The 25,278-nt window shown below is 45.2% G+C and overlaps 1 protein-coding gene across 7 annotated transcripts in view; it reads left to right on the forward strand.

Moving 5' to 3' along the window:
- The window catches only part of BTBD9 (BTB domain containing 9), a 260,485-nt gene that overhangs the window by 175,282 nt on the left and 59,925 nt on the right, over positions 1 to 25,278 (forward strand). For all 7 annotated transcript variants that reach the window (XR_010176244.1, XR_010176243.1, XM_063918860.1 and 4 more), the window contains exon 8: positions 6,849 to 7,038. Coding sequence is in view for 5 of the 7 variants with exons in the window: in XM_063918860.1 (XP_063774930.1) it covers positions 6,849 to 7,038 (190 nt within the window). In the remaining 2 variants the exon portion in view is untranslated. The remainder of the gene's footprint in view (positions 1 to 6,848; positions 7,039 to 25,278) is intronic.

Genomic DNA, 25,278 nt, shown 5'->3' on the forward strand with positions numbered 1-25,278 from the left:
ATAATGCTAAAACCTGGACTGTTAGTGTGCCTTGAGGACTGAGGTTGAGAATGCCTTTTGTAGGTTCTTAAACTTGTTCCTCAGAACCCCAAACAGTTCATGTTTTCCATGTCTCCTCACAGAATCGCAAAATAATTAATTAAATCTACCTGTGGATCTTATAAAATGTGGTCAGTGAGTAATGAATACACCTGTGCACCTGCTAGGTGACCTAGAAAACGTGAGCTGTTTGGGGTCCTGAGGACTGAGTTTGAGAACCACTATTATAGAGAATGGTGGCCCTTTAACTGCATGTAGTAGAGGAAATGCAGCTTTATCTGCATGTTGTAGAGCAGGGGTAGCCAACCCTGGTCCTCGAGAGCTACCAACAGTTCACGTTTTCCAGCTCACCTGGCAGGTGCACATGAGGAGTCATTACCAACTGTCACATTTTAAAAGATCCACAGGTGGAGCTAATCACTTAACGTGTGATTCTGCGAGGAGACATGGAAAACGTGCACTGTTGGTTGCTCTCGAGGACCAGGGTTGGCTACCCCTGTTGTAGAGGACATTATTGCCTTAACTGCATGTTGGAGAGGACAAGGAACTTTATCTGTGTGTTGTATAGAACAGTGGAGCTTTATCTGCATGTTTGGGAGGAAATTGAGCTTTATCTGCTTATTGGAGAGGGCAGTGGTGCTTTATCTGCATGTTGGAGAGGGCAGTGGTGCTTTATCTGCATGTTGGAGAGGACATGGAGCTTTATCCGCATGTTGGAGAGGACATGGAGCTTTATCTGCATGTTGCAGTGGACATGGAGCTTTATCTGCATGTTGCAGAGGACATGTAGCTCTATCTGCATGTTAGAGAGGACATGGAGCTTTATCTGCATGTTGGAGAGGACATGGAGCTTTATCTGCATGTTGGAGAGGACATGGAGCTTACTGTGCGTGTTGGAGAGGACATGGAGCTTTATCTGCATGTTGGAGAGGACATGGAGCTTTTTCTGCATGTTGGAGAGGACATGGAGCTTACTGTGCATGTTGGAGAGGACATGGAGCTTTATCTGCATGTTGGAGAGGACATGGAGCTTTTTCTGCATGTTGGAGAGGACATGGAGCTTACTGTGCATGTTGGAGAGGACATGGAGCTTTATCTGCATGTTGGAGAGGACATGGAGCTTTTTCTGCATGCTGGAGAGGACATGGAGCTTACTGTACATGTTGGCAAGGACATGGAGCTTTATCTGCATGTTGGAGAGGGCATGGAGCTTTATCTGCATGCTGGAGAGGACATGGAGCTTACTGTGCATGTTGAAGAGGACATTGAGCTTACTGTGCACGTTGAAGAGGACATGGAGGTTTATCTGCATGTTGCAGAGGACATGGAGCTTTATCTTCATGTTACAGAGGACATGGAGCTTTATCTGCATGTTAGAGAGGACATGGAGCTTTATCTGCATGTTGGAGAGGACATGGAGCTTACTGTGCATGTTGAAGAGGACATTGAGCTTACTGTGCACGTTGAAGAGGACATGGAGGTTTATCTGCATGTTGCAGAGGACATGGAGCTTTATCTTCATGTTACAGAGGACATGGAGCTTTATCTGCATGTTAGAGAGGACATGGAGCTTTATCTGCATGTTGGAGAGGACATGGAGCTTACTGTGCATGTTGAAGAGGACATGGAGCTTACTGTGCGTGTTGAAGAGTGCATGGAGCTTTATCTGCATGCTGGAGAAGACCTGGAGCTTTATCTGCATATTGGAGAGGGCATGGAGCTTCATCTGCATATTGGAGAGGGCATGGAGCTTTATCTGCATGTTGGATGGGACAGTGGAGCTTTATCTGCATGTTGGATGGGACAGTGGAGATTTATCTGCATGTTGGATGGGACAGTTGAACTTTATCTGCATATTGGAGAGGACATGAAGCTTTAGCTGCTTGTTGGAGAGGACATGGAGCCTTTTTCTTTATGTTGGACAGAATAGGGGAGCTTTATGTGCATGCTGGATAGGACAGTGGAGCTTTATCTGCATGTTGGAGAGGCCAGTGGCAGTTTATCTGCATATTGGAGAGGGCATGGAGCTTTATCTACATGTCCGAGATGACAAGAAGCTTTATCTGCATGTTGTAGAGCAGGTATTCCCAGCCTCGGTCCTCAAGGCACACTAACAGTACAGGTATTAGTGATATCCAGGCTTCAGAACAGGTGGTTAAATCAAAATAACTGAGGTACTAATTAAATCACCTGTGTTTAAGCATGGATAATGCTAAAACCTGGACTGTTAGTGTGCCTTGAGGACTGAGGTTGAGAATGCCTTTTGTAGGTTCTTAAACTTGTTCCTCAGAACCCCAAACAGTTCATGTTTTCCATGTCTCCTCACAGAATCGCAAAATAATTAATTAAATCTACCTGTGGATCTTATAAAATGTGGTCAGTGAGTAATGAATACACCTGTGCACCTGCTAGGTGACCTAGAAAACGTGAGCTGTTTGGGGTCCTGAGGACTGAGTTTGAGAACCACTATTATAGAGAATGGTGGCCCTTTAACTGCATGTAGTAGAGGAAATGCAGCTTTATCTGCATGTTGTAGAGCAGGGGTAGCCAACCCTGGTCCTCGAGAGCTACCAACAGTTCACGTTTTCCAGCTCACCTGGCAGGTGCACATGAGGAGTCATTACCAACTGTCACATTTTAAAAGATCCACAGGTGGAGCTAATCACTTAACGTGTGATTCTGCGAGGAGACATGGAAAACGTGCACTGTTGGTTGCTCTCGAGGACCAGGGTTGGCTACCCCTGTTGTAGAGGACATTATTGCCTTAACTGCATGTTGGAGAGGACAAGGAACTTTATCTGTGTGTTGTATAGAACAGTGGAGCTTTATCTGCATGTTTGGGAGGAAATTGAGCTTTATCTGCTTATTGGAGAGGGCAGTGGAGCTTTATCTCTATGTTGGAGAGGACAGCGGCACTTTAACTGCGTGTTGAAGCGGGACACAGAACTTTATTGGCATGTTGGAGAGGATAGTGGTGTTTTTTATCTGCATGGTGAAGAGGACATTGGGACTTTATCTGCATATTGGAGATACTGTAACAGTGGGGCTTTGTCTGCATATTGGAGAGGACAGTGGGACTTTATCTACATATTGGAGAGGACATGGAGCTTTATCTGCATGTTGGATAGGACATGGAGCTTTGTCTGAATGTTGTAGAGGACAGTAGATCTTTTTAGAAGTTTTTCAGAGAGAGCTTTTCCTGAATGTCGGAGAGAATTGTGGCACTTCATCTGCATTTTGGAGAGGACATAGAGAGTTCTCTGCATATTGCAGATGAGAGTGGAGCTTTATCTGCATGTTACAGAGGACAGTGGAGCTTTATCTGGATGTTGGTGAGGGTGTTAGACCAGACTTTGTTGATGTGTCTTCATTATGGACCTGATGTAGTTACATCTGCATATAGCAAATGCCAAGTATTGGCCTCCGCCTGAATATTTTTTGTTAATCATATCATGCATCTCTTGTCTCCTCCTTTGAACACTCAGACAGTGTCCCAGGATGTCTCAGCCTGTCTCATTTGTCATCCGTAAGCTGTCTAACTATGCAGTGCAGAATATCCGAGCGGCCCATCACACAGACACAGTAACACGGCTCATTACTTGGCTCCTGTGCAGCAGCCATTGACGTTCCTGATAATCTGTCCTATTCCGGTGTAGTCAGAGTGTAGCTCTTTTATTTCTGAAGACGTCAACGTAGATTCCAACACTTTTGTAAACAAAGTGACACAAATTGAGGATGGAAATTCCTGTGGGTAAAGCGGGACGAAACCTGTTTCTCTTCCAGATGGTGTTTTTATTAAATGTATCACGCAGCCGGGAGGGACGGCGATGGGAATTCTGGTAGTGGCACGTGGACTCTTCAAGGCCGAATACATCGATGCTTCTGTACTTCGATTCTAACCAATTGTTAACTCGCCACCTGAAAGCCGCTGGTTAATTCCGTCTGTAGCTTGGTGTTAATGTTTTGCATAGAAGCCTTCTGTTCTTGGCATGAAACGCCATGACTGCTTAGCTCAGGTCGGGTCTCGACTGGTTGAGTCTAATATCACTGGCGTTCCATTAATCCCATTATTTTGCAATAAATGTACTAATAACACTCTAACATGTTAAGTAAAACGTTTTTAAATATGACATATATGTTTTACACTAATACGTCCTACCGAGAGCAACTGATTGTATAAGGAGCTCCTAATATACACACGTGTGTTTTACGCCATTCTGTGATGTGAGAATTAAATGATGCACAGGTTGTATATACAGTATTGTTAACTGGTGTGCAGACTGTATATACAGTATGGGGTAACTGGTGTGCAGACTGTATATACAGTGTGGGGTAACTGGTGAGTGCAGACTGTATATACAGTATGGGGTAACTGGTGAGTGCAGACTGTATACACAGTATGGGGTAACTGGTGAGTGCAGACTGTATACACAGTATGGGGTAACTGGTGTGCAGACTGTATATACAGTATGGGGTAACTGGTGTGCAGACTGTATATACAGTATGGAGTAACTGGTTAGTGCAGACTGTATATACAGTATGAGGTAACTGGTGTGCAGACTGTATATACAGTATAGGGTAACTGGTGAGTGCAGACTGTATATACAGTATGGGGTAACTGGTGAGTGCAGACTGTATATACAGTATGGGGTAACTGGTGAATGCAGACTGTATATACAGTATGGGGTAACTGGTGAGTGCAGGTTGGGCCTGATTCATGTTTGTAAAAAAGCAACTGGGCAAAATTATGTTGCATGTGCAGAGAGATTTCGATTTGGGTGGGTTGTGTTAAAATAAAGCTGCCTAACATTTGTGGGCTGCGTGCAAAAGCCGTTGGTATTTACCCTGCACAGAAACAGTATAAATGTATTTGCTCCCCTTGCCTTGCAGTTTAGTTTGTTCCAGACACAAAGTTACCTGCTTTTTTTTTTGCTTTACTTGTACCCCTTTCACACTTTCAATGCTGGGTCCCACCGGGGATTGGAAACGGGTTCTTCCCGGGTGGCATCTGGCATTGGACGCTGTTGCTGTCTTCCAGACCCGGCAATATGCCTGGTCGATACCTGGTTATTTGAGTGGTGTGAAAGGGGTATTACAAACATGATCCAGGCTCGTTGTGTGTTCCTGCCTTCATCACAATGGCTGCCAAGCGTAATGTATATCATATTTATTAGATTTGATGTGCTGTGAACCAGGAATACAGGCCTTGATCCTGACCACAGTCCCAGTAGTCTCTGCAAATATCCACTCCTTGTGTGTTCCGCCCCTTGTTATCATTCTGTGTGATTTGCTGCTTCTCTGTAAATAACAGATAAGTATTTACCTGCTCTGATTTCCTGTACTAGCCTCCTACGGCAGCGCTGTGCCCTCCAGCTGCATGCAGCCCTATCTCTTATCCACATGTCGTTAGAGTAATTACTCACCTTCTTCTTGATACATTCTACATATTTTGGGTTAGACGGATCCTCTATTTTTGTCAGTATGTTTCTTATAGATATTTTCTATTTTTGGTCTTTTTCAACGTAAACTTCAGACACCTGTCTGAGACTTCTGCTGCTGTTCTCTCTCTCTGATGCTTATTATTTTGCTGCGCTTTTCACTCCTTTATTTAAGACTAATAAGTACCGACAGCTCCATCCCTTTAAATAGAAAAGGCAATCACTTCTGGACCATCATACATCTAAAAGCGGTTACTCCGCTACCTGGTTACAGATGACCAATCAGCCAGCACTTTATCTGTCCCACTCCTTTTTTGCAGGTTGCCAGTTTTAAAGTGCAATGCTTCCTTGACTTGGTGCCTAATTCAGAGATAGACACAACCACACAGCCGCTGCGTCTTTGTACGGAGCCGCTGTGCTGTGGTATCTTAATGCTGTAGTAAATAAATCCACTGTCACGTCCATAGATGCAGCATCGGTTCATCCGCCAGAACATCGGACATCAGAGTAACCCTTAGGTTACTGAGGATGTCCGGTGTAATTGCGCTGTAGAGGCCAGGAAATCTATGTCGTAAGACGCAGACACTGGCCTCTGAATGCATACAAAACTGGGCTGACAAATGCTCCCCTTCACCGCCCCCAAGATGGCAGGCAGCCGCGCCCAGGGCACTGCATGAGATGTTGCAGAACGAAGTTTGCACATTCGCAATGCGGCATCTACACTTGCTGTCATCTCACGCCATTGGAGATGTATGTAGAGATTGGGTTCGAGTACACTAAATAAGGACATTGGTTCACTAGAGCAGTGTCAGTGTGCTGTGCTTTGCCGTTTGAGCTTCTTGTTTACTGATGACTGTCCAGTCCGGACTGTGGCTTCAGCTGAGAGGGAAAACATGATTTGTTCATTTAAAAATGGTTTAATGAGAAACTAATGTAACAATGTTGACACCAATAGGTCAACATTCATGATATCTACATGGTTAAAATGTTGACACCTGTAATACATCGTCATGAACAGTTGACATTACCATTAGGCTAAGCGTTAAGGTTACAGTTAGGGATAGACTTGCAGTACATTAAAAACGATGTCAACATTCTTGCCAAGTCGACATTTCAGTGTTGACGGGCTGAAGGTTGATATTATGTATGTGTAGCTAATATATGGTACACTTTGGTAGCGTGGATGGTCCCTGCCAGCACTGACTGTTGTTGTGTTGTCCACCTACCACCTTCATAGTCACCAGTAGCCTGTCACATGGGAATTTACCCCAATACGCTGAGTTTCTCACCTGGCGTAGCCCGAACTGTAGTCCCCCATGTAGTGTTTGTCCCACGCGGTACCTTAATAATGATTCACTTGTGGATTTTCAGTCCCTACAGAGAACGTGGCCACCATCGCGGAAGCAGCCAGCGTGATCGAGGGAGTGAGCCGCAGTCGGAACGCGTTGCTGAACGGAGACACGAAGAACTACGACTGGGATTCCGGCTACACCTGTCACCAGCTGGGCAGTGGTGCTATTGTCATTCAGCTCGCCCAGCCTTACATGATTGGCTCTGTCAGGTAGGTGCTGTTATATTGCTGTGCCAACACTTACCCCCTTGGTGTTACAGGGAATTTACAGTGTCCTCAGTGTACAGCGGTAGTTCTGTTATTGTGTATAAGTAGCGCATGTTCTTATTATACGTTATGCTGTGATGTTATTATGCAAGAATATAGCTGTGCTGCAATCTATGGGATGTAACATACAGTATTACACAGCACACAGACACATTATCAGGGTGTTTATGCAACCTCAGGCGCTCCTGTCAATCTCTGGCTGGGAATTGTAGTTCCCTTACACCCATAATGCCACAGGTTACCTTTTGCATCTCTTCTGTAGAGAACTGTAAGCTCTATTTTTAAACTAGACGCATGTTTGCATTAGGACTTATGTATTTCTGTAGCTCGCTGTAACAATCTGAGGGACTTGGTGACACACACGTAATAACAAGATTGCAGAATATCACACAGCTGGCTGCTGATATAGTAACGGGACTGCAGAACATCACATAGTAACAGGACTGCAGAACATCACACAGCCATCTGCTGATATAGTAACAGGACTGCAGAACATCACACAGCTGTCACACAGCCATCTGCTGATATAGTAACAGGACTGCAGAACATCACACAGCCATCTGCTGATATAGTAACAGGACTGCAGAACATCACACAGCCATCTGCTGATATAGAAACAGGACTGCAGAACATCACACAGCCATCTGCTGATATAGTAACAGGACTACAGAACATCACACAGCCGTCTGCTGATATAGTAACAGGACTGCAGAACATCACACAGCCGTCTGCTGATATAGTAACAGGACTGCAGAACATCACACAGCCATCTGCTGATATAGTAACAGGACTGCAGAACATCACACAGCCATCTGCTGATATAGTAACAGGACTGCAGAACATCACACAGCCATCTGCTGATATAGTAACAGGACTGCAGAACATCACACAGCCGTCTGCTGATATAGTAACAGGACTGCAGAACATCACACAGCCGTCTGCTGATATAGTAACAGGACTGCAGAACATCACACACCGTTCTGCTGATATAGTAACAGGACTGCAGAACATCACACAGCCGTCTGCTGATATAGTAACTGGACTGCAGAACATCTGCTATTTATAGATTTTTTTTTTTATTGTGTCACTTTTAAATGAGAGCAGTATGTTTAGGAATTGTTACAGTTTTGCTGGTACAGAGCTGCAGTTTCTAGAAAATGTATCTGTATTACAGGTTGAGTACCCCTTATCCAAAATGATTGGGACCAGAGGTATTTTGGATATCGGATTTTTCCGTATTTTGTAATAATTGCATACCATAATGAGATATCATGGTGATGGGACCTAAATCTAAGCACAGAATGCATTTATGTTACATATACACCTTATACACACAGCCTGAAGGTCATTTTAGCCAATATTTTGTATAACTTTGTGCATTAAACAAAGTGTGTCTACATTCACACAATTCATTTATGTTTCATATACCCCTTATACACACAGCCTGAAGGTCATTTAATACAATATTTTTGTGTATTAAACAAAGTTTGTGTACATTGAGCCATCAAAAAACAAAGGTTTCACTATCTCACTCTCACTCAAAAAAGTCTGTATTTCGGAATATTCCGTATTTTGGAATATTTGGATATGGGATACTCAACCTGTATAACATTGCTTGTGCAGAGTACATGGGATGAACGACCAGATGATTTCAGGTGTCTTTTTGGTCATTTAAGTTATTGAATTGAAGGTCGTCATTTTGAAAAGCCCAGTTGGCGTAGTGGTTAGCATTGCATACTCACAAACCTAAGATCATGAGTTAAACTCCTGGTAATGGAACTATCTGTGTGGAGTCTGTGCGTTCTCTTCAGGTATATGTGGGTTACCGTGGGTGCTCCAGTTTCCCCCCTCATGCCAAAAACATTCTCATGTGTTTCTATAATAGAGACTAAAGATTGTAAACTCCGTTGGGGCATGGACTGATGTGAAGACTATAAAGCGCTATAGAATATGGGTGAACTATATAAATAACTGTTAAAAAATAAATGATAAATGGTTAAAGATACATGACCGATAATGTGGGATTATTAGTGCACAGCGCAGTGAGGAAGTGGTGGGATTATTGACGCACAGGGCAGTGAGGAAGTGGTGGGATTATTATTGCACAGCGCAGTGAGGAAGTGAGGGGATTATTGACGCACAGGGCAGTGAGGAAGTGGTAGGATCCTCCACTGTGAGGAGGAGTAATTGGCGCACAGTGTGAGGAGGAGTGATTGGTGCACAGTGTGAGGAGGAGTGATTGGCGCACAGTGTGAGGTGGAGTGATTGGCGTGCAGTGTGAGGAGGAGTGATTGGCGTGCAGTGTGAGGAGGAGTGATTGGCGCACAGTGTGAGGAGGAGTGATTGGCGCACAGTGTGAGGAGGAGTGTTTGGCGCAAAGCGTGAGGAGGAGTGATTGGTACACAGTGTGAGTATGAAGTGCTGGGTTTGGAGATACATATTGGCGCACAGTGTCAGGAGGAGTGTTTGGCGCACAGTATGAGGAGTGATTGGTGCACAGTGTGAGTAGGAAGTGCTTGGTTTCGAGATGCATATTGGCGCACAGTATCAGGAGGAGCGTTTGGCGCACAGTGTGAGGAGGAGTGTTTGGCGCACAGTGTGAGGAGTAGTGTTTGGCGCACAGTGTGAGGAGGAGTGATTGGTGCACAGTGTGAGTATGAAGTGCTGGGTTTGGAGATACATATTGGCGCACAGTGTCAGGAGGAGTGTTTGGCGCACAGTATGAGGAGTGATTGGTGCACAGTGTGAGTAGGAAGTGCTTGATTTGGAGATGCATATTAGCGCACAGTGTGAGGAGGAGTGTTTGGCGCACAGTGTGAGGAGGAGTGTTTGGCGCACAGTGTGAGGAGGAGTGATTGGTGCACAGTGTGAGTAGGAAGTGCTTGGTTTGGAGAGGCATATTGGCGCACAGTGTGAGGAGGAGTGTTTGGCGCACAGTATGAGGAGGAGTGATTGGTGCACAGTGTGAGTAGGAAGTGCTTGGTTTGGAGATGCATATTGGCGCACAGTATCAGGAGGAGTGATTGGCACACAGTGTGAGGAGGAGTGATTGGCGCACAGTGTGAGGAGGAGTGATTGGCGCACAGTGTGAGGAGGAGTGATTGGCGCACAGTGTGAGGAGGAGTGATTGGCGCGCAGTGTGAGGAGGAGTGCTTGGCGTGCAGTGTGAGGAGGAGTGCTTGGCGTGCAGTGTGAGGAGGAGTGCTTGGCGTGCAGTGTGAGGAGAAGTGATTGGCGTGCAGTGTGAGGAGGAGTGATTGGCGCACAGTGTGAGGAGGAGTGTTTGGCGCAAAGCGCGAGGAGGAGTGATTGGTGCACAGTGTGAGTATGAAGTGCTGGGTTTGGAGATACATATTGGCGCACGGTGTCAGGAGGAGTGTTTGGCGCACAGTATGAGGAGGAGTGATTGGTGCACAGTGTGAGTAGGAAGTGCTGGGTTTGGAGATAGATATTGGCGCACGGTGTCAGGAGGAGTGTTTGGCGCAAAGCGTGAGGAGGAGTGATTGGTGCACAATGTGAGTAGGAAGTGCTGGGTTTGGAGATACATATTGGCGCACGGTGTCAGGAGGAGTGTTTGGCGCACAGTATCAGGAGGAGTGATTGGCGCACAGTGTGAGGGGGAGTGTGTGGCCCACAGTGTGAGGAGGAGTGATTGGCGCACAGTGGGAGGAGGAGTGATTGGTGCACAGTGTGAGGAGGAGTGATTGGTGCACAATGTGAGGAGGATTGATTGGTGTACAGTGTGAGGAGGAGTGTTTGGCGCACAGCGTGAGGAGGAGTGATTGGTGCACAGCGTGAGGAGGAGTGATTGGCGCCCAGTGTGAGGAGAAGTGATTGGTGCCCAGTGTGAGGAGGAGTGATTGGTGCCCAGTGTGAGGAGGAGTGATTGGCGCACAGTGTGAGGAGGAGTGATTGGCGCACAGTGTGAGGAGGAGTGTTTGGCGCACAGTGTGAGGAGGAGTGTTTGGCGCACAGTGTGAGGAGGAGTGTTTGGCGCACAGTGTGAGGAGGAGTGTTTGGCGCACAGTGTGAGGAGGAGTATTTGGCGCACAGCGTGAGGAGGAGTGTTTGGCGCACAGCGTGAGAAGGAGTGTTTGGCGCACAGTGTGAGGAGGAGTGTTTGGCGCACAGTGTGAGGAGGAAGTGGTGTGTTTGGAGATACAATTGGCACACAGTGCGGTGAGGAAGTAAGTGGTTGGTATTGAGGGAAGGTGTTTGTCTTCTGCTTTCTGTTAATTTGTTCATTTATCAGCAGCTCGGAAAGAGCACTTTCCTCTGTAACCAGCGCCTTTATGTGCTTCACTGACTGCCGCTCCCACATCTGAGAGAGAGATAAATTACTCTCAATGTGTTCTGTAACTGGGTAATTGAGAAATAATTACATCATTTTCATGCCATTTAAAAACATTAAAATTTAAATAACAGAAACCTGCCGAGATTAGGCTACATAAAAGATTACGGGAGAGCGCAATAACTAATGGAATCAGAATCATTGAAAGTTTATAGACCCTCTCTCCAAACTCTCAGCACTTTTTATTAGGCCGTTCTTCATCGTTCTGTCATGCGGGATGAAGGCCTCCAATTAATGTGCACGATCCGATTTGAGACCACACAGGAGAGTTGAAGTGATGTGTTAGAAGAACCCTGAGAGAACTCATCTTCATATCAGTAAGATAACAGAGCAGTATTCACTGGGAGCTGCCAATGAGTTAACCGACTAATGTTCCCGATAAAATGGGGCTTATGTACCCAGGTAGAAGGGCAGCCAGTGTTACAAGCGTATTGTCTTTAATAGCGCCAACCGGAATAACAGTGAATAAAAAACAGAGTCTTCCAGCAAGAAGTCACAATGGAATAAGATTCTATAGTGTAACTGGGGCCCAATAATATTCAGACTCTCCACCAACAATTTCAACTTCATAAAACTAGTATATAGCAATTTGCCTTTTCGGTTTATACAGTGTTTCAGTATTGAGTTTTGAGGTGTAATTGTTCTTTAGAAAGAAAAATCAAATACTGTACAGTTAAGAAATGTATTTATAGACATGGAGTTGTGCTGTATGGATTCTATATATTATACATGTTTTATGTTCTGTTCTGTTGAGTCACATGAGGATAAATCATACTTGTTCTGTATTTCCTTCATATATAGGAGATAATAATAACTAGCTGATGTTTGCTAGGCGGAACATTTTACCCCTTTTCACCCCCTTAGGAGTCAAATTTCAAAAAAAGCCCTGCTGCAAATAACTGTCACAGTTCCCAGACCACCCAGCAGGTCACATGTTCCAGATCACCCAGCAGGTGCACAGGGAGAGTTCACCAACTGTTTTGCCACATAACTCCGAAACAGAGCAACCAATTACAACGCCAATATTTTTTGCAAATTTACGAACCAAGGGCTTTAATTTGCTATATCTGCTCAGACAACGGCATCATAGAAATATGTCACTCATAAAAGTCGTCCTTCTGCTATTAATATAAAAGCAATAAAAATAATGGGCCTGATTCAGACGTGGTGTGGCTGCTTCCTTGTATAGCTCTGTTTGTTAATGCAGTAGGAGGCGTCTATTACAAGTAGACGCCTCCTGCTGCAGGAGTGATCGGATAACTGCGTCACCATCGGGTGGCTTACGGCACCCATTGGGGCACACAAGCCGTCCATCGGGAAGGCCAGGAAATCTCTGTCCAACGACGGAGAGTGCTGGCCTCTTCCTTCCCCCTCAACGGCGGCCATACGTAAAAACGGAGGCCACCGCCGCCCCCGAAACAGCCTCAGACTGTCAATCATGACGACCTGATGCCGGTCCTGTGCATGTGCAAACTACCGACCATCTGTATTTTGTGGCAAGCGCCACAACAACGACCAGACCTGAATGTGGTCCAGTGTTATTTATATAGCACTTTTCTCGCTATAGAGTGCTTGACATTTGTCTTTACAACACAGAGTACAGAATAAGCGTAACAAGGGACATTAGTGAAATGCCAGGGTGAACAGATAAGTCTTGGGTCAGTTTTTAAAGGATTCTAGAGTGGAAGCCTCTCAAACTGTACGGGGCGGCAAGTTCCATAGAGTCAAAGCAGCAAAGCTGAAAGCGTGATCCCCAGATGAATTCAGGGAGATCCTAGGTACTGCTAATAGACCTTCATCTACAGATTGCGGTAAGGGAACGGGACAATAAGGGGTAGGACTTTGAAAGTCAGTAAGCCAATCTTGAAATAGATTCGCCATCTTACAGGCAGCCAGTGTAGGGAGTAGAGAATGGGTGTTATGTGTCAGGAATGGGGCTGGTTGGTTGACAGACTGGCAGCTGCATTTGGTACCATCTGTGAGTGGTGCCATTCTTTTGTTGGGAGACTCGGGTAGAGGGCATTGCAGTAGTCTAGGCAGATCTTCTAAGGGAATTAAGTGCTTGATTCTGGCTATGTTCCTCAGATGAAAAAAATGAGTATTTGACTGTGGCTGGTATCTGATGTGTCAATCCACTATGCAGGACAACACAAATATTCCGCACATGTTCAGTGTAGTAAAGGGGAATTTATATGTCTGTGTATGGGTTAGTTACTGAAGAGGGATCCAAAGGACACATTTGGTTTGGTGTAGCCAGTAGGCTACAATTACTAATGCCATCTAAAGATAATGTAATTTGTCTGGGTGCAAGCTAAGCTTTTCGGAGCTAGGTAAATTTGGCACTTCCACATTTCCCATAGAGACTATGGGGGTCATTCCGACCCGTTCCCATGCAGCAATTCATCGCTGCGGTGCGAATGGGTTGGAAATGCGCATGCGCGGTGCCCGCAATGCGCACGCGCGGCGTTGCCCAGCGACAACCGTCGCCAGGCAACGTCTAGAAGAAAGTGATCGCTGGCGCAATCGCAAGAAGATTGACAGCGGGGAGGTGTTCCTGGGCGGATACTCACCGTTTTCTGGGCGTGGAGATCCGAACGCAGGCGTGTCCAGGTGTTTGGAGGGCGGTTGTCTGACGTCAATTCTGGGACCTTCGTCGCTGGATCCATCGCACAGGGTAAGTAACTGCAGGGCTGGTCTTGTTATGCACAAAACTTTTTTAGCATAGCAGCTGCACAAGCGATCGCAGCCCTGCTGTGCTAAAAAACCCTCCCCCATAGGCGGCGTCTAGTTGATCGCACGAGCAGCAAAACGTTGCTACGTGCGATCAAGTCGGAATGACCCCCTATATGGACTGCTTTCCCCTTTGCATTTAGGGCCTAATTCAGAGTTGATCGCAGCAGCAAATTTGTTAGCAGTTGGGCAAAACCATGTGCACTGCAGGGGGGGCAGATATAACATGTGCAGAGAGAGTTAGATTTGGGTGGGGTGTGTACAAACTGAAATCTAAACTGCAGTGTTAAAAATAAAGCAGCCAGTATTTACCCCCACCCAAATCTAACTCCCTCTGCACATGTTACATCTGCCCCCCTGCAGTGCACATGGTTTTGCCCAACTGCTAACAAATTTGCTGCTACGATCAACTCTGAATTACCCCCATAGAGACATCATGGCAGAAATTGTCAGTACATTCTGGATATACTCAATGCGGACATTTCTAGGGAATTTGCAGCAAAAAAACTTTAAAAAAAAGATGCCCCTACAGCTTGTTCCCAAGGAGAGGGTCATCTGATTTACATCAGTGCTGTCAGTGACAGCAGCCTCATGACTCGCAGGTCTAGCAGATCTGATTTCTCTTGTCTTCTGAGCGTCTGATCTGAAAGCATTGTGCAGTGTTGTGTAATTTCTGCAGTGGTCACGTGAGGGCAGTGCAATGGTGGTGGATTGTGCTGTGACTGAGCGTGCTCAAAGGATTGGTTTTCCAATGCCTTCTGCTCACGAATCTTAGGGTATGTAACTGTGGTTGCCATGGTATTCGCAAGATACTTTTTATCACAAATAATCTGTAGCAGCTTGAAGAAATAAAATAGTTGTAAAAAGAATCCCAGCCACATATAAGAGTGACTTATGTTTTAAAAATAAATCTTAATTTTTATTAGAGTTTCAGTTTTAAGGCCCAGCATACATCGTACAAAGCGTTAATTCACACAGGTGTTTGTAAAGTGTGTAAACATGGTCGCTTTGCTAATGGCCATGTTTATAGCATAGGGATCAAAAGTCTCTTTTTCAAGCCTCCTCGGTTTAGTGTAAAACGCTCAAAGCTATGCGACTAAATTTGGCAAAACCACACAGTTATCGTTCACTGAAAGCATTAAAATGTCACAATGTGTTCGTGTGTAATCACTCACATACAGCATTATAGCTGATAATCACTCACATTCTGTATTATGTGATTTACTCCTGTCATTCTACGCTAGATGGGCACGGAACCCATAATACAGAAGCCGAAATTCAGCCAGCGACGAGTTCCTGCCGCTGTGCGGAACAGATCTACCAGAGACGCAGGGAAAGGTTACGGCATTTTTAAAATCTCCTTTTTTTGTCTGAGATTTAGTACAAAATGTGTCCATTAGACGCAGTTGAATAGCTGGCGTACAATTTAGGAACATAGCTCGCGGACATCAAACATTTAGAAGGAGCTTCTCCAGGATAAGTGGCCACATAAAATGCTCTCTGTCTTATTGTTACTTTCAACTTATCCCGGTGATAAAAGTGCTATTGTAATGAATGTAAATAGTGGGATTTATACGCCAGTTTTACTTTTATGACTCAACACTGTGGAACGTTCTAGCTTCCCTGAGAGATGAATGGCAGCGGGCTCGCTGCATACAGATTCCCACCGGGAGCTGGACCCTCATGGTAACAACTTATCTCAGACACCTTTCATATCTCATATCTCATTCCACTTACATGTCCAAACTGCAATCTGCGTACTACGGCATTAATATGTCAGTGCTTGTACTCTGTGCATCGTTTTATCAGGGCTACATGACTAATACGTAGCAATTACCTGTTCTAGGATCACAAATATCTGGTGTTTGTCATCGGCAGTGATGATCTCTCTAACATTAATCATGGCTCTACACACAATGGCACAGTGATGTCACTGGTGTGCAGCAAGCTGATTGGCTGCCTCCATTATCTGTGCGTAGGTCATTCTGGGCTTGTCCATACTTTACTGTTATTGACTGTTTATCACACAGTTGGCTGTATTGTGGCACTATAAAAAAAAAGTAGTACAGTATCTGCTTGTACAGCTCAGCTATTCCTGACAATGGGAGTACCAACATTTAGTCTCAATAGGATTTCCCATAACCCCTCAAGAGATAAAACAGGTTCCATGTGAGCCCTCTGGTGTTCTTGGAAGGCCCCTTGATACAAAGAGGCGTGTCTTTATTTTTACAGTCATGTGACTACAGTGAGAAAGCCTCCCAGGGATTAATACATTTATGTATTATAGGCGTCCCTCTGTAATGTGGCAGTACTATAACATAAGAGTCACATTCCCTGTAACTTCCCCAGCCAAGTAGTGACCGGCCTGTGGCAGGAAATGGACATTTCTTCCCATAAAGCAGGTTTTGTTTTGTTACTTTACTCCCATAATACACGGTACACATGGACAATGTCACTACATCATAACAATTCAATGGTGATGAGTTTAGAGTGCTAGACTACAGTATATTAAACAATGGACAGCTCGAGGAACCGTAAGAAATAAATAAACCATTCTTCCACGCTGTCCATGGTCCTGAAATGAAAGGTCTTTATCCCCACAAGTGTATGCCTGTGTCACACAGCACGGTCTGCTTTACTATAGGAATGAATGCACAACTTTGCCGTCCATTAGCTCCGCCTGCTCATATACAACCACGCCAGTGGCTGCAGTAATGGCCTGACGTAACGCAACTCCTATAGCAGCTGTTTATATGGCTGCCGTTACCCAGTGGAGTAAGTGTGATTGAGAGACGGTTGCATCAAGGAACTTTTCCAGCCTAATTCAGTGATCATACCCCATCTTTACAAGTAGGTTGAACCTAATCTATCTCATTACCAATCAATGAAAAAACTTTTTTGTGTTTTTCTCTACGTTTCTATTTAGATCTCATGTCTATGTCATGATTAAATTTATACCATTGTTATTTATAAGTCCACGTTTCTGATGTTTGCTTTGTTCACTATTATAAACGACGCAGATGACTAGCAAATGAGTTTTTTACCGTTCAAAATTCACGTGGCCTATTATGAGCTGTAGGAATATATTCTATTTTCCCTACACAGATAAAATGTATTTCAACCGTGCCATCTCCCATTTCTTCCCGAATCCGCAGTACCTGGCTACTTTGCCCGCTGTGGCGCTGTGATTGCAGGGAGGATATTGTATGGTCTGGAGGCAGTTAGCGCATCTTACTCGCAGCGTTGTATATGCTCTCCAGTCCAGCATCCACTGTCATTCTAATTGACATTAATTGGCAGCCTCATTAGTGAGGCCAGAGATTTTATAGCGGCATAAACAGATAGGCGCTCAACTCCACTGCCTTTTATGCATATTGATAGGTTCCGCTTCAGTAAACAAGTCGCCTGTTATGTAAGTGTATGTATGTAACCTGTCTGCCGGAAACTCTAAATGAGCATATTCTATAAATCATATAACAAGTGTTTGCTACTGAAATTGCTGCTTGACAAAATGCAATTACTCTTACCCCGGTTAGCTGCTATAATAACACCGCCTATCTGGGCTGCATGTTGAGAACCTCAGTATGCTATATAGGTTGTGTGTATAGGTATATGTGTGAGTATATATATTGTGACAAGAACACTGGGATAGTGTTTGAGGGCAGGTATATTTGTCCCAGGTTCTTGTCTTACATGTTTTAGAAAATGTTAACTTCTAGGAAAAATGCTTTTTGTTTTGTCTGAACCTTTTCAGTTTGCTGTAAAAGCTGGGTAAAGGCTCTGAGAGAGAGATAAGGCGAGTTCTAGACATTGGGCCCAGTTCGGGTCTTTGGCCTCACAGAGGGCTAATCAGGGTTTCAGCTGTGTAAGAGTGATATAGTGCTTCTAACCTGATTAGTATGGGCAGACTGCCTGGGAAGGCTGCAGGATCTGTGTGTGAGAGACACGCTTTCTGATGCAAGTAAGCTATACAGTATGTACTGAAGAACTCTGTGTTTTGTTTAGTGACAGTTAGGAACATCTTATGTTTAGTTAGTGCCGGACAGGCAAGGTATTTTTATTTTGGGGTTTGTTTTATTTTCTGTTTCAATAAAACTGGCCGGGGTCAGTTGTACCAGAAACTGGACTTGTGTTGTTCCTCAGCTGCTGCGTGCTGCCATATTCCCCAGGAAAAGGCACCTTGCACCCCTACAGTGTTACAACTTGGTGGAGAATGCGAGCAGGCTGTTCTGCGCATAAGTGAAAGCAGCAGCTTTGTGAGGCCTGCAGAAAACGGTGGTTTATGCAGATACAGCCCAGTGTGAAGTTACTGAGACTCACCCCTGAGGGTTTGATATATGTCCTGGGTGAAAGCAGCTGCAAAGCCGCCTGAAAAATCTGTTGACATGGAGGATCTGCTTAAAGCCTTGCTGAAAGCTACAGCGGCTCAGCAGGAGGCCAACCGACAGCAGCAGGTGGCAATGGAGGAAAATTGGAGACTACAGCAGGAGGCCAACAGACAGCAGCAGGTGGCAATGGAGGAAAATAAGAGACAACAGCAGGCAGTTGTTGATGAACTTTACAGGCAACAGCGTCAGGATAGAGAGGCCTTAGCAGAAGTGGTGCAGAGACTTGCAGCTCGGGTTGGAGATGTGGCCGTCAGTGCTCCAACCAGCTCTAGTTCTATACGAGCCAGTCACTTCCTGCAGAAAATGACAGAGGCTGATGATGTGGAGGCCTATCTGACCACGTTTGAAAGGACTGCCGAGCGTGAGAACTGGCCGAAAGCACAGTGGGCCAGTCTGCTGGCACCTTTCCTGTCAGGTGAGCCCCAAAAAGCTTACTTTGATTTAAGCCCTGCTGAGGCTCGGGACTATGATAAACTAAAGACTGAGATCCTGACCCGCCTGGGAGTCACGCTGTCAGTACGAGCACAACGGGTGCACCGTTGGCTGTACGCCATGGAGAAGCCTCCGCGCTCCCAGATGCACGACCTTATTCAGCTAACAAAAAAATGGCTACAGCCAGAGACATTAACTGGTCCCCAGATGGTGGAAAGAGTCGTCATGGACCGCTACTTGAGATCTTTGCCCATGGTCCTGCGCAAGTGGGTGAGCCATGGAAACCCGGGTACTGCTGACCAATTAGTGGACATGGTAGAGAGGTATTTGGCAGCAGAGGAACTACTGATGACCACCCAGCAACCCATAGATCCTCGACAGCGCCCTTCAGTAAAGACTGGTAAGACTGTTCCGTGGGAAAACGTTGCTGGGCGGTTAAGAGAACGCAAGGCTGGAGAGACTGTAAACACTGGCCCTGGAAACAGGCCAATGGGGCTAGAACGGTCTATGCTGCCCAAATGGGTTGATAATCGTGTGGTTAAATGTTTTAGGTGTGGTATGCCAGGTCATGTTATTGCCAATTGCCCAGTCACGCAAGAACCCATGCAATGTGATGCTGCCTTTGAATGTCGCAGAATGTCTTTCTTTGCTAGGTTAGCCTGTACTGTGGTACCTTCACCTGAGCTGGAAAAACAAATGTGCGATGTGTTCTTAGAAGGTAACCGGGTAGAGGCCTTGCTAGATTCAGGAAGTTTAGTTACCCTCGTGAAAGCTGGGTTAGTGAACCCCTTAAAGGTCCAGCAAATACCTATTGGGGTAACTTGCATACATGGGGATACCCAACATTATGCCACTGCTGAGGTGAATATAGAAACTTGTTGTGGGTCAGCAATGGTTAAAGTGGGACTGGTCCCTACCTTGGTGCATGAGGCCATAATAGGGAGGGATTTTCCTCATTTTTGGAAACTGTGGGAATCCCGGTTATCAACAGATGTGAGAAGTAAAAAGCCAGTTGATAATACCGGTGATTTTATGGATGTACGTGGGTCTTCGGAACTTTCTGGCCCTTTGCCTTTTGCTAGTTTGTCTGGGGAAGTGACAGATGGGGAGTCCAGTGAGGACCCTCTTGCCGGGAACAGAGACATAGTAGTTAGAACTGAAAGCGTGCCTGACCTGGAGGTAAAGAAGGATCTGTTTGCGTCTGAACAGTTAAAGGATCCTACCTTAATAAAGGCTAGAGAGAATGTTAAGATTGTTAATGGGGAACCTGTGGTACCAGGTGACAGGGTTACGTATCCCCACATGGCCATCTGTAATGAGCTCTTGTACCACATTGTCAAAAGGGGTGAGGATGTGGTGGAACAGCTGGTAGTTCCCCAGCCTTATCGGAGAACGGTACTAGATTTAGCTCATAGTCACGTTACCGCAGGACATTTAGGGGCAGAAAAAACCACTGAAAGAGTTTTACAAAGGTTCTTTTGGCCAGGGGTTTATAAAGAAGTGTCTGACTATTGTTCTTCCTGTCCTGAATGCCAGTATCATGCCCCTAGACCCCATTTCAGGAGCCCACTAGTTCCCATGCCTATTATAGAGGTCCCGTTTGACAGAATAGCCATGGATCTCGTGGGGCCCTTGTTAAAGTCTGCTCGGGGCCATCAGTATATCCTGGTAATTATGGACTATGCCACTCGATATCCTGAGGCTGTCCCTTTACGCACTATCACAACCAAGGCGATAGCTAGGGAGCTGGTGCAGGTATTTAGTAGAGTGGGAATACCAAAAGAAATTTTGACTGACCAAGGTACTCCATTTATGTCAAGGATCATGAAAGAATTGTGCAAGTTATTTAAGGTCACTCACCTCAGGACGTCCATCTACCATCCCCAAACTGACGGGTTGGTGGAAAGGTTTAATAAAACATTAAAAAGTATGTTAAAAAAGGTTGTTGAGAGAGATGGGAAAAACTGGGATTGTTTGTTGCCCTACTTGTTAATGGCCATCAGAGAAGTTCCTCAGTCCTCTACGGGGTTTTCTCCATTTGATTTGTTGTATGGTAGACACCCCAGAGGGCTGTTGGATGTTGCCAAAGAGACGTGGGAAGGACAGCCCACTCCTTATAGAAGCGTTATTGAGCATGTAACACAAATGCAGGATAGGATTGCAGCCGTGGTACCTGTTGTCAGAGAGCACATGGAACAGGCCCAAAGTGCTCAACAGAGGGTCTATAACCGGAGTGCCAAGATACGGGAATTTGCTCCTGGAGATAGAGTTCTTGTTTTGGTACCCACTGTGGAAAGCAAATTCCTAGCTAAATGGCAGGGTCCATTTGAGATTAGGGAAAAAGTGAATGAGGTTAATTACAAAGTATACCAGCCGGGAAAGAGAAAACCCGAACAGATCTACCATGTTAACTTAATCAAACCCTGGAAAGATAGGTTGTCTCTGTCAGCGGAGCCTTGCCCTTCGGTGTCTTCACCCCGGTTGCTTCCCGCAGTGAAGGTGTCAGAGACATTATCAGCTGATCAGAACAATCAGGTTAAAGAATTTCTCATCCAAAATAGGGAGGTATTTTCAGAGCTGCCTGGCCGAACGACCATAATAAAACATGACATTGTCACAGAACCAGGGGTCAGGGTTCATTTAAAGCCATATAGGATTCCTGAAGCTCAGCGAGAAGCTATTTCTAAGGAAGTTAAAACCATGTTAGAACTTGGAGTCATAGAGGAGTCTAACAGTGAGTGGTCCAGTCCCATAGTGCTCATCCCGAAGCCCGACGGTAGCATACGCTTCTGTAATGACTTTCGTAAGTTAAATGAGGTGTCCAAGTTTGACGCATACCCCATGCCCCGTGTGGATGAGCTTGTAGAAAGGCTGGGAACAGCCAGGTTTCTCACCACATTGGACCTGACCAAAGGTTACTGGCAAATACCTTTATCTGATAGCGCCAAAGAAAAAACAGCCTTTTCGGTTCCGGAGGGGCTGTACCAGTATAAGATGTTACCCTTTGGGTTGCATGGGGCTCCAGCAACCTTTCAACGGGCGATGGATAAAATTTTGAGGCCCCATAGAAAATATGCAGCTGCCTATTTGGATGATGTGGTAATTCACAGTACAGACTGGGGGTCACATTTGGTTAAAGTACAAGCAGTACTGGACTCAATCAGAGAGGCAGGGTTAACTGCTAACCCAAAGAAGTGCTGCCTCGCAATGGAGGAGGTCAAATACTTGGGCTTCACCATAGGCAGAGGTCTGATTAGGCCCCAATTGAATAAAGTTGATGCTATTCAAAACTGGCCTCGTCCAGTGAATAAAAAACAGGTAAGGGCTTTTTTGGGAATTACTGGGTACTATAGACGGTTTATTCCTAATTTTGCGACCACAGCGGTGCCGTTGTCAGACCTTACCAAAGGGAAGCAGTCAAATGTGGTGAAATGGAACCCTGATGCAGAAAAGGCGTTCCAAGCGTTAAAAGTGGCTTTGTGTTCACAACCGGTGTTGATAACACCAGATTTTTCAAAAGAATTTGTGGTACAGACAGATGCCTCAGAGGTAGGGATAGGTGCTGTGCTGTCCCAAACCAGAGATGGGGACGAACACCCTATCATTTATTTGAGTAGGAAACTCAATGAGCATGAAAAAAGGTATGCCATTGTGGAAAAGGAGGCTTTGGCCATTAAGTGGGCACTAGATACCTTGAGATATTACCTCTTGGGTAGACAATTCAGACTAGTGACAGACCATGCCCCTTTAAAATGGATGTATGTAAATAGAGGCAAGAATGCTCGTGTAACTAGATGGTTTCTAGCGTTGCAGGACTTTAAGTTTACTGTCGAACATAGACCGGGAACACAATTGGCCAACGCAGATGCATTGTCTCGCATCTTCTGTTTGGGGGCTACAAGTGTTCCGGCCCCTAGGTCGAAACAGGGGAGGGGGATATGTGACAAGAACACTGGGATAGTGTTTGAGGGCAGGTATATTTGTCCCAGGTTCTTGTCTTACATGTTTTAGAAAATGTTAACTTCTAGGAAAAATGCTTTTTGTTTTGTCTGAACCTTTTCAGTTTGCTGTAAAAGCTGGGTAAAGGCTCTGAGAGAGAGATAAGGCGAGTTCTAGACATTGGGCCCAGTTCGGGTCTTTGGCCTCACAGAGGGCTAATCAGGGTTTCAGCTGTGTAAGAGTGATATAGTGCTTCTAACCTGATTAGTATGGGCAGACTGCCTGGGAAGGCTGCAGGATCTGTGTGTGAGAGACACGCTTTCTGATGCAAGTAAGCTATACAGTATGTACTGAAGAACTCTGTGTTTTGTTTAGTGACAGTTAGGAACATCTTATGTTTAGTTAGTGCCGGACAGGCAAGGTATTTTTATTTTGGGGTTTGTTTTATTTTCTGTTTCAATAAAACTGGCCGGGGTCAGTTGTACCAGAAACTGGACTTGTGTTGTTCCTCAGCTGCTGCGTGCTGCCATATTCCCCAGGAAAAGGCACCTTGCACCCCTACAGTGTTACAATATATATATATATATATATACACACACACACACACACACACACACACACACTGTATTTGCAACACACAGGGTGTTTAAATAAAAAGGTAACAAACTATTTTCCGTCCTCACACATTGCTCGTGGTGCTGCGGGGTCTGCCAGAAGGTCTTTTGTTATAATTAACCATGGACCCTGTTTGCCAGGACATCTCCACCCAAGTCAGGATAGTTTTGTTTGGTGGTGCAGGTCTCTGGAAATTGTCCTGGAACCCAGTTGTTACGGATGCCAGGGAAGGCCTACCATTCAGGTCTGACCCATAGCTTCAGAAATAATGTTCCATATACCATGCACGTTCCTGGATGGTGTACTGTGGCATACCGGCTGACACTCAATGCCTTGCTAAAGTATTCACCCCCCCCCCCCCCTTGGCTTTTTACCTATTTTGTTACATTACAACTTGTAATTTTATTTTTTATCTGAATTTTATCTGATTGATATACACAAAATAGTCCAAGTTGTTGAAGTGAAATAAGAAAAATTTATAAAAAAAAGATTTTTTTAAAATAAACATTTGAAAATTGGCATGTGCATATGTATTCACCTCCTTTGCTATGAATCCCCTCAAAAGTTCTGGTGCAGCCAATTACCTTCAGAAGTCACATAATTCGTGAAATGAAGTCCACCTGTGTGCAATCTACGGTAAGTGTCACATGATCTGTCAGTATAAACACACCTTTTCTGAAAGGCCCCAGAGGCTGCAACACCACTAAGCAAGAGGCATCACACCATGAAGACCAAGGAGCTCTCCAAACAAGTCAGGGACAAAGTTGTTGTGAAGTACAAGTCAGGGTTGGGTTATAAAAAATGTCCAAATCTTTGATGATCCTCCGGAGCACCATCAAATCCATCATCTTCAAATGGAAAGAACATGGTACAACAAACCTGCCAAGAGAGGGCCGGCCACCAAAACTCAGAGACCGGGCAAGGAGGGCATTAATCAGAGAGGCAGCACAGAGACCAAAGGTAACCATGAAGGAGCTGCAGAGTTCCACAGCAGAGACTGGTATATCTGCGCATGTGACCACAATAAGCCGTACACTCCATAGAGCTGGGCTTTATGGAAGAGTGGCCATAAAAAAGCCATTACTTAGTGTTAAAAATAAGAAGGCACGTTATGAGTTTGCCAAAAGGCATGTGGCTTATTCCCCAAATGTATGGAGGAAGGTGCTCTGGTCAGATGAGACTCAAATTGAACTTTTCGGCCACCAAGGAAAATGTTATGTCTGGCGCAAACCCAACACATCCCATCACCCCAAGAACACCATCCCCGCAGTGAAACATGGTGGTGGCAGCATCATGCTGTGGGGATGTTTTTCAACAGCAAGGACTGGTAAACTGTTTCAAGTCAAGGGAAAGATGGATGTGCTAAATACAGGGATATTCTTGAGCAAAACCTGTTGCAGTCTGCCTGTGATTTGAGACTGGGACAGAGGTTCACCTTCCAGCAAGACAATGACCTGGAGCATACTGCTAAAGCAACACTCGAGTGGTTTAAGGGGAAACATTTAAATGTGTTGGAATGGCCTAGTCAAAGCCCAGATCTCAATCCAATTGAGAATCTGTGGTCAGACTTGAAGATTGCTGTTCACAAGCGGAAACCATCCAACATGAAGGAGCTGGAGTATTTTCGCCTTGAGGAATGGGCAAAAATCCCAGTGGCAAGGTCATAGAGATTTTTCCAAAGTCACTTGCAGCTGTAATTGCCGCAAATGTGGCTCTACAAAGTACTGA

Source organism: Pseudophryne corroboree, chromosome 4, assembly GCF_028390025.1.
Source record: "Pseudophryne corroboree isolate aPseCor3 chromosome 4, aPseCor3.hap2, whole genome shotgun sequence".
Lineage (NCBI taxonomy): Eukaryota > Metazoa > Chordata > Amphibia > Anura > Myobatrachidae > Pseudophryne > Pseudophryne corroboree.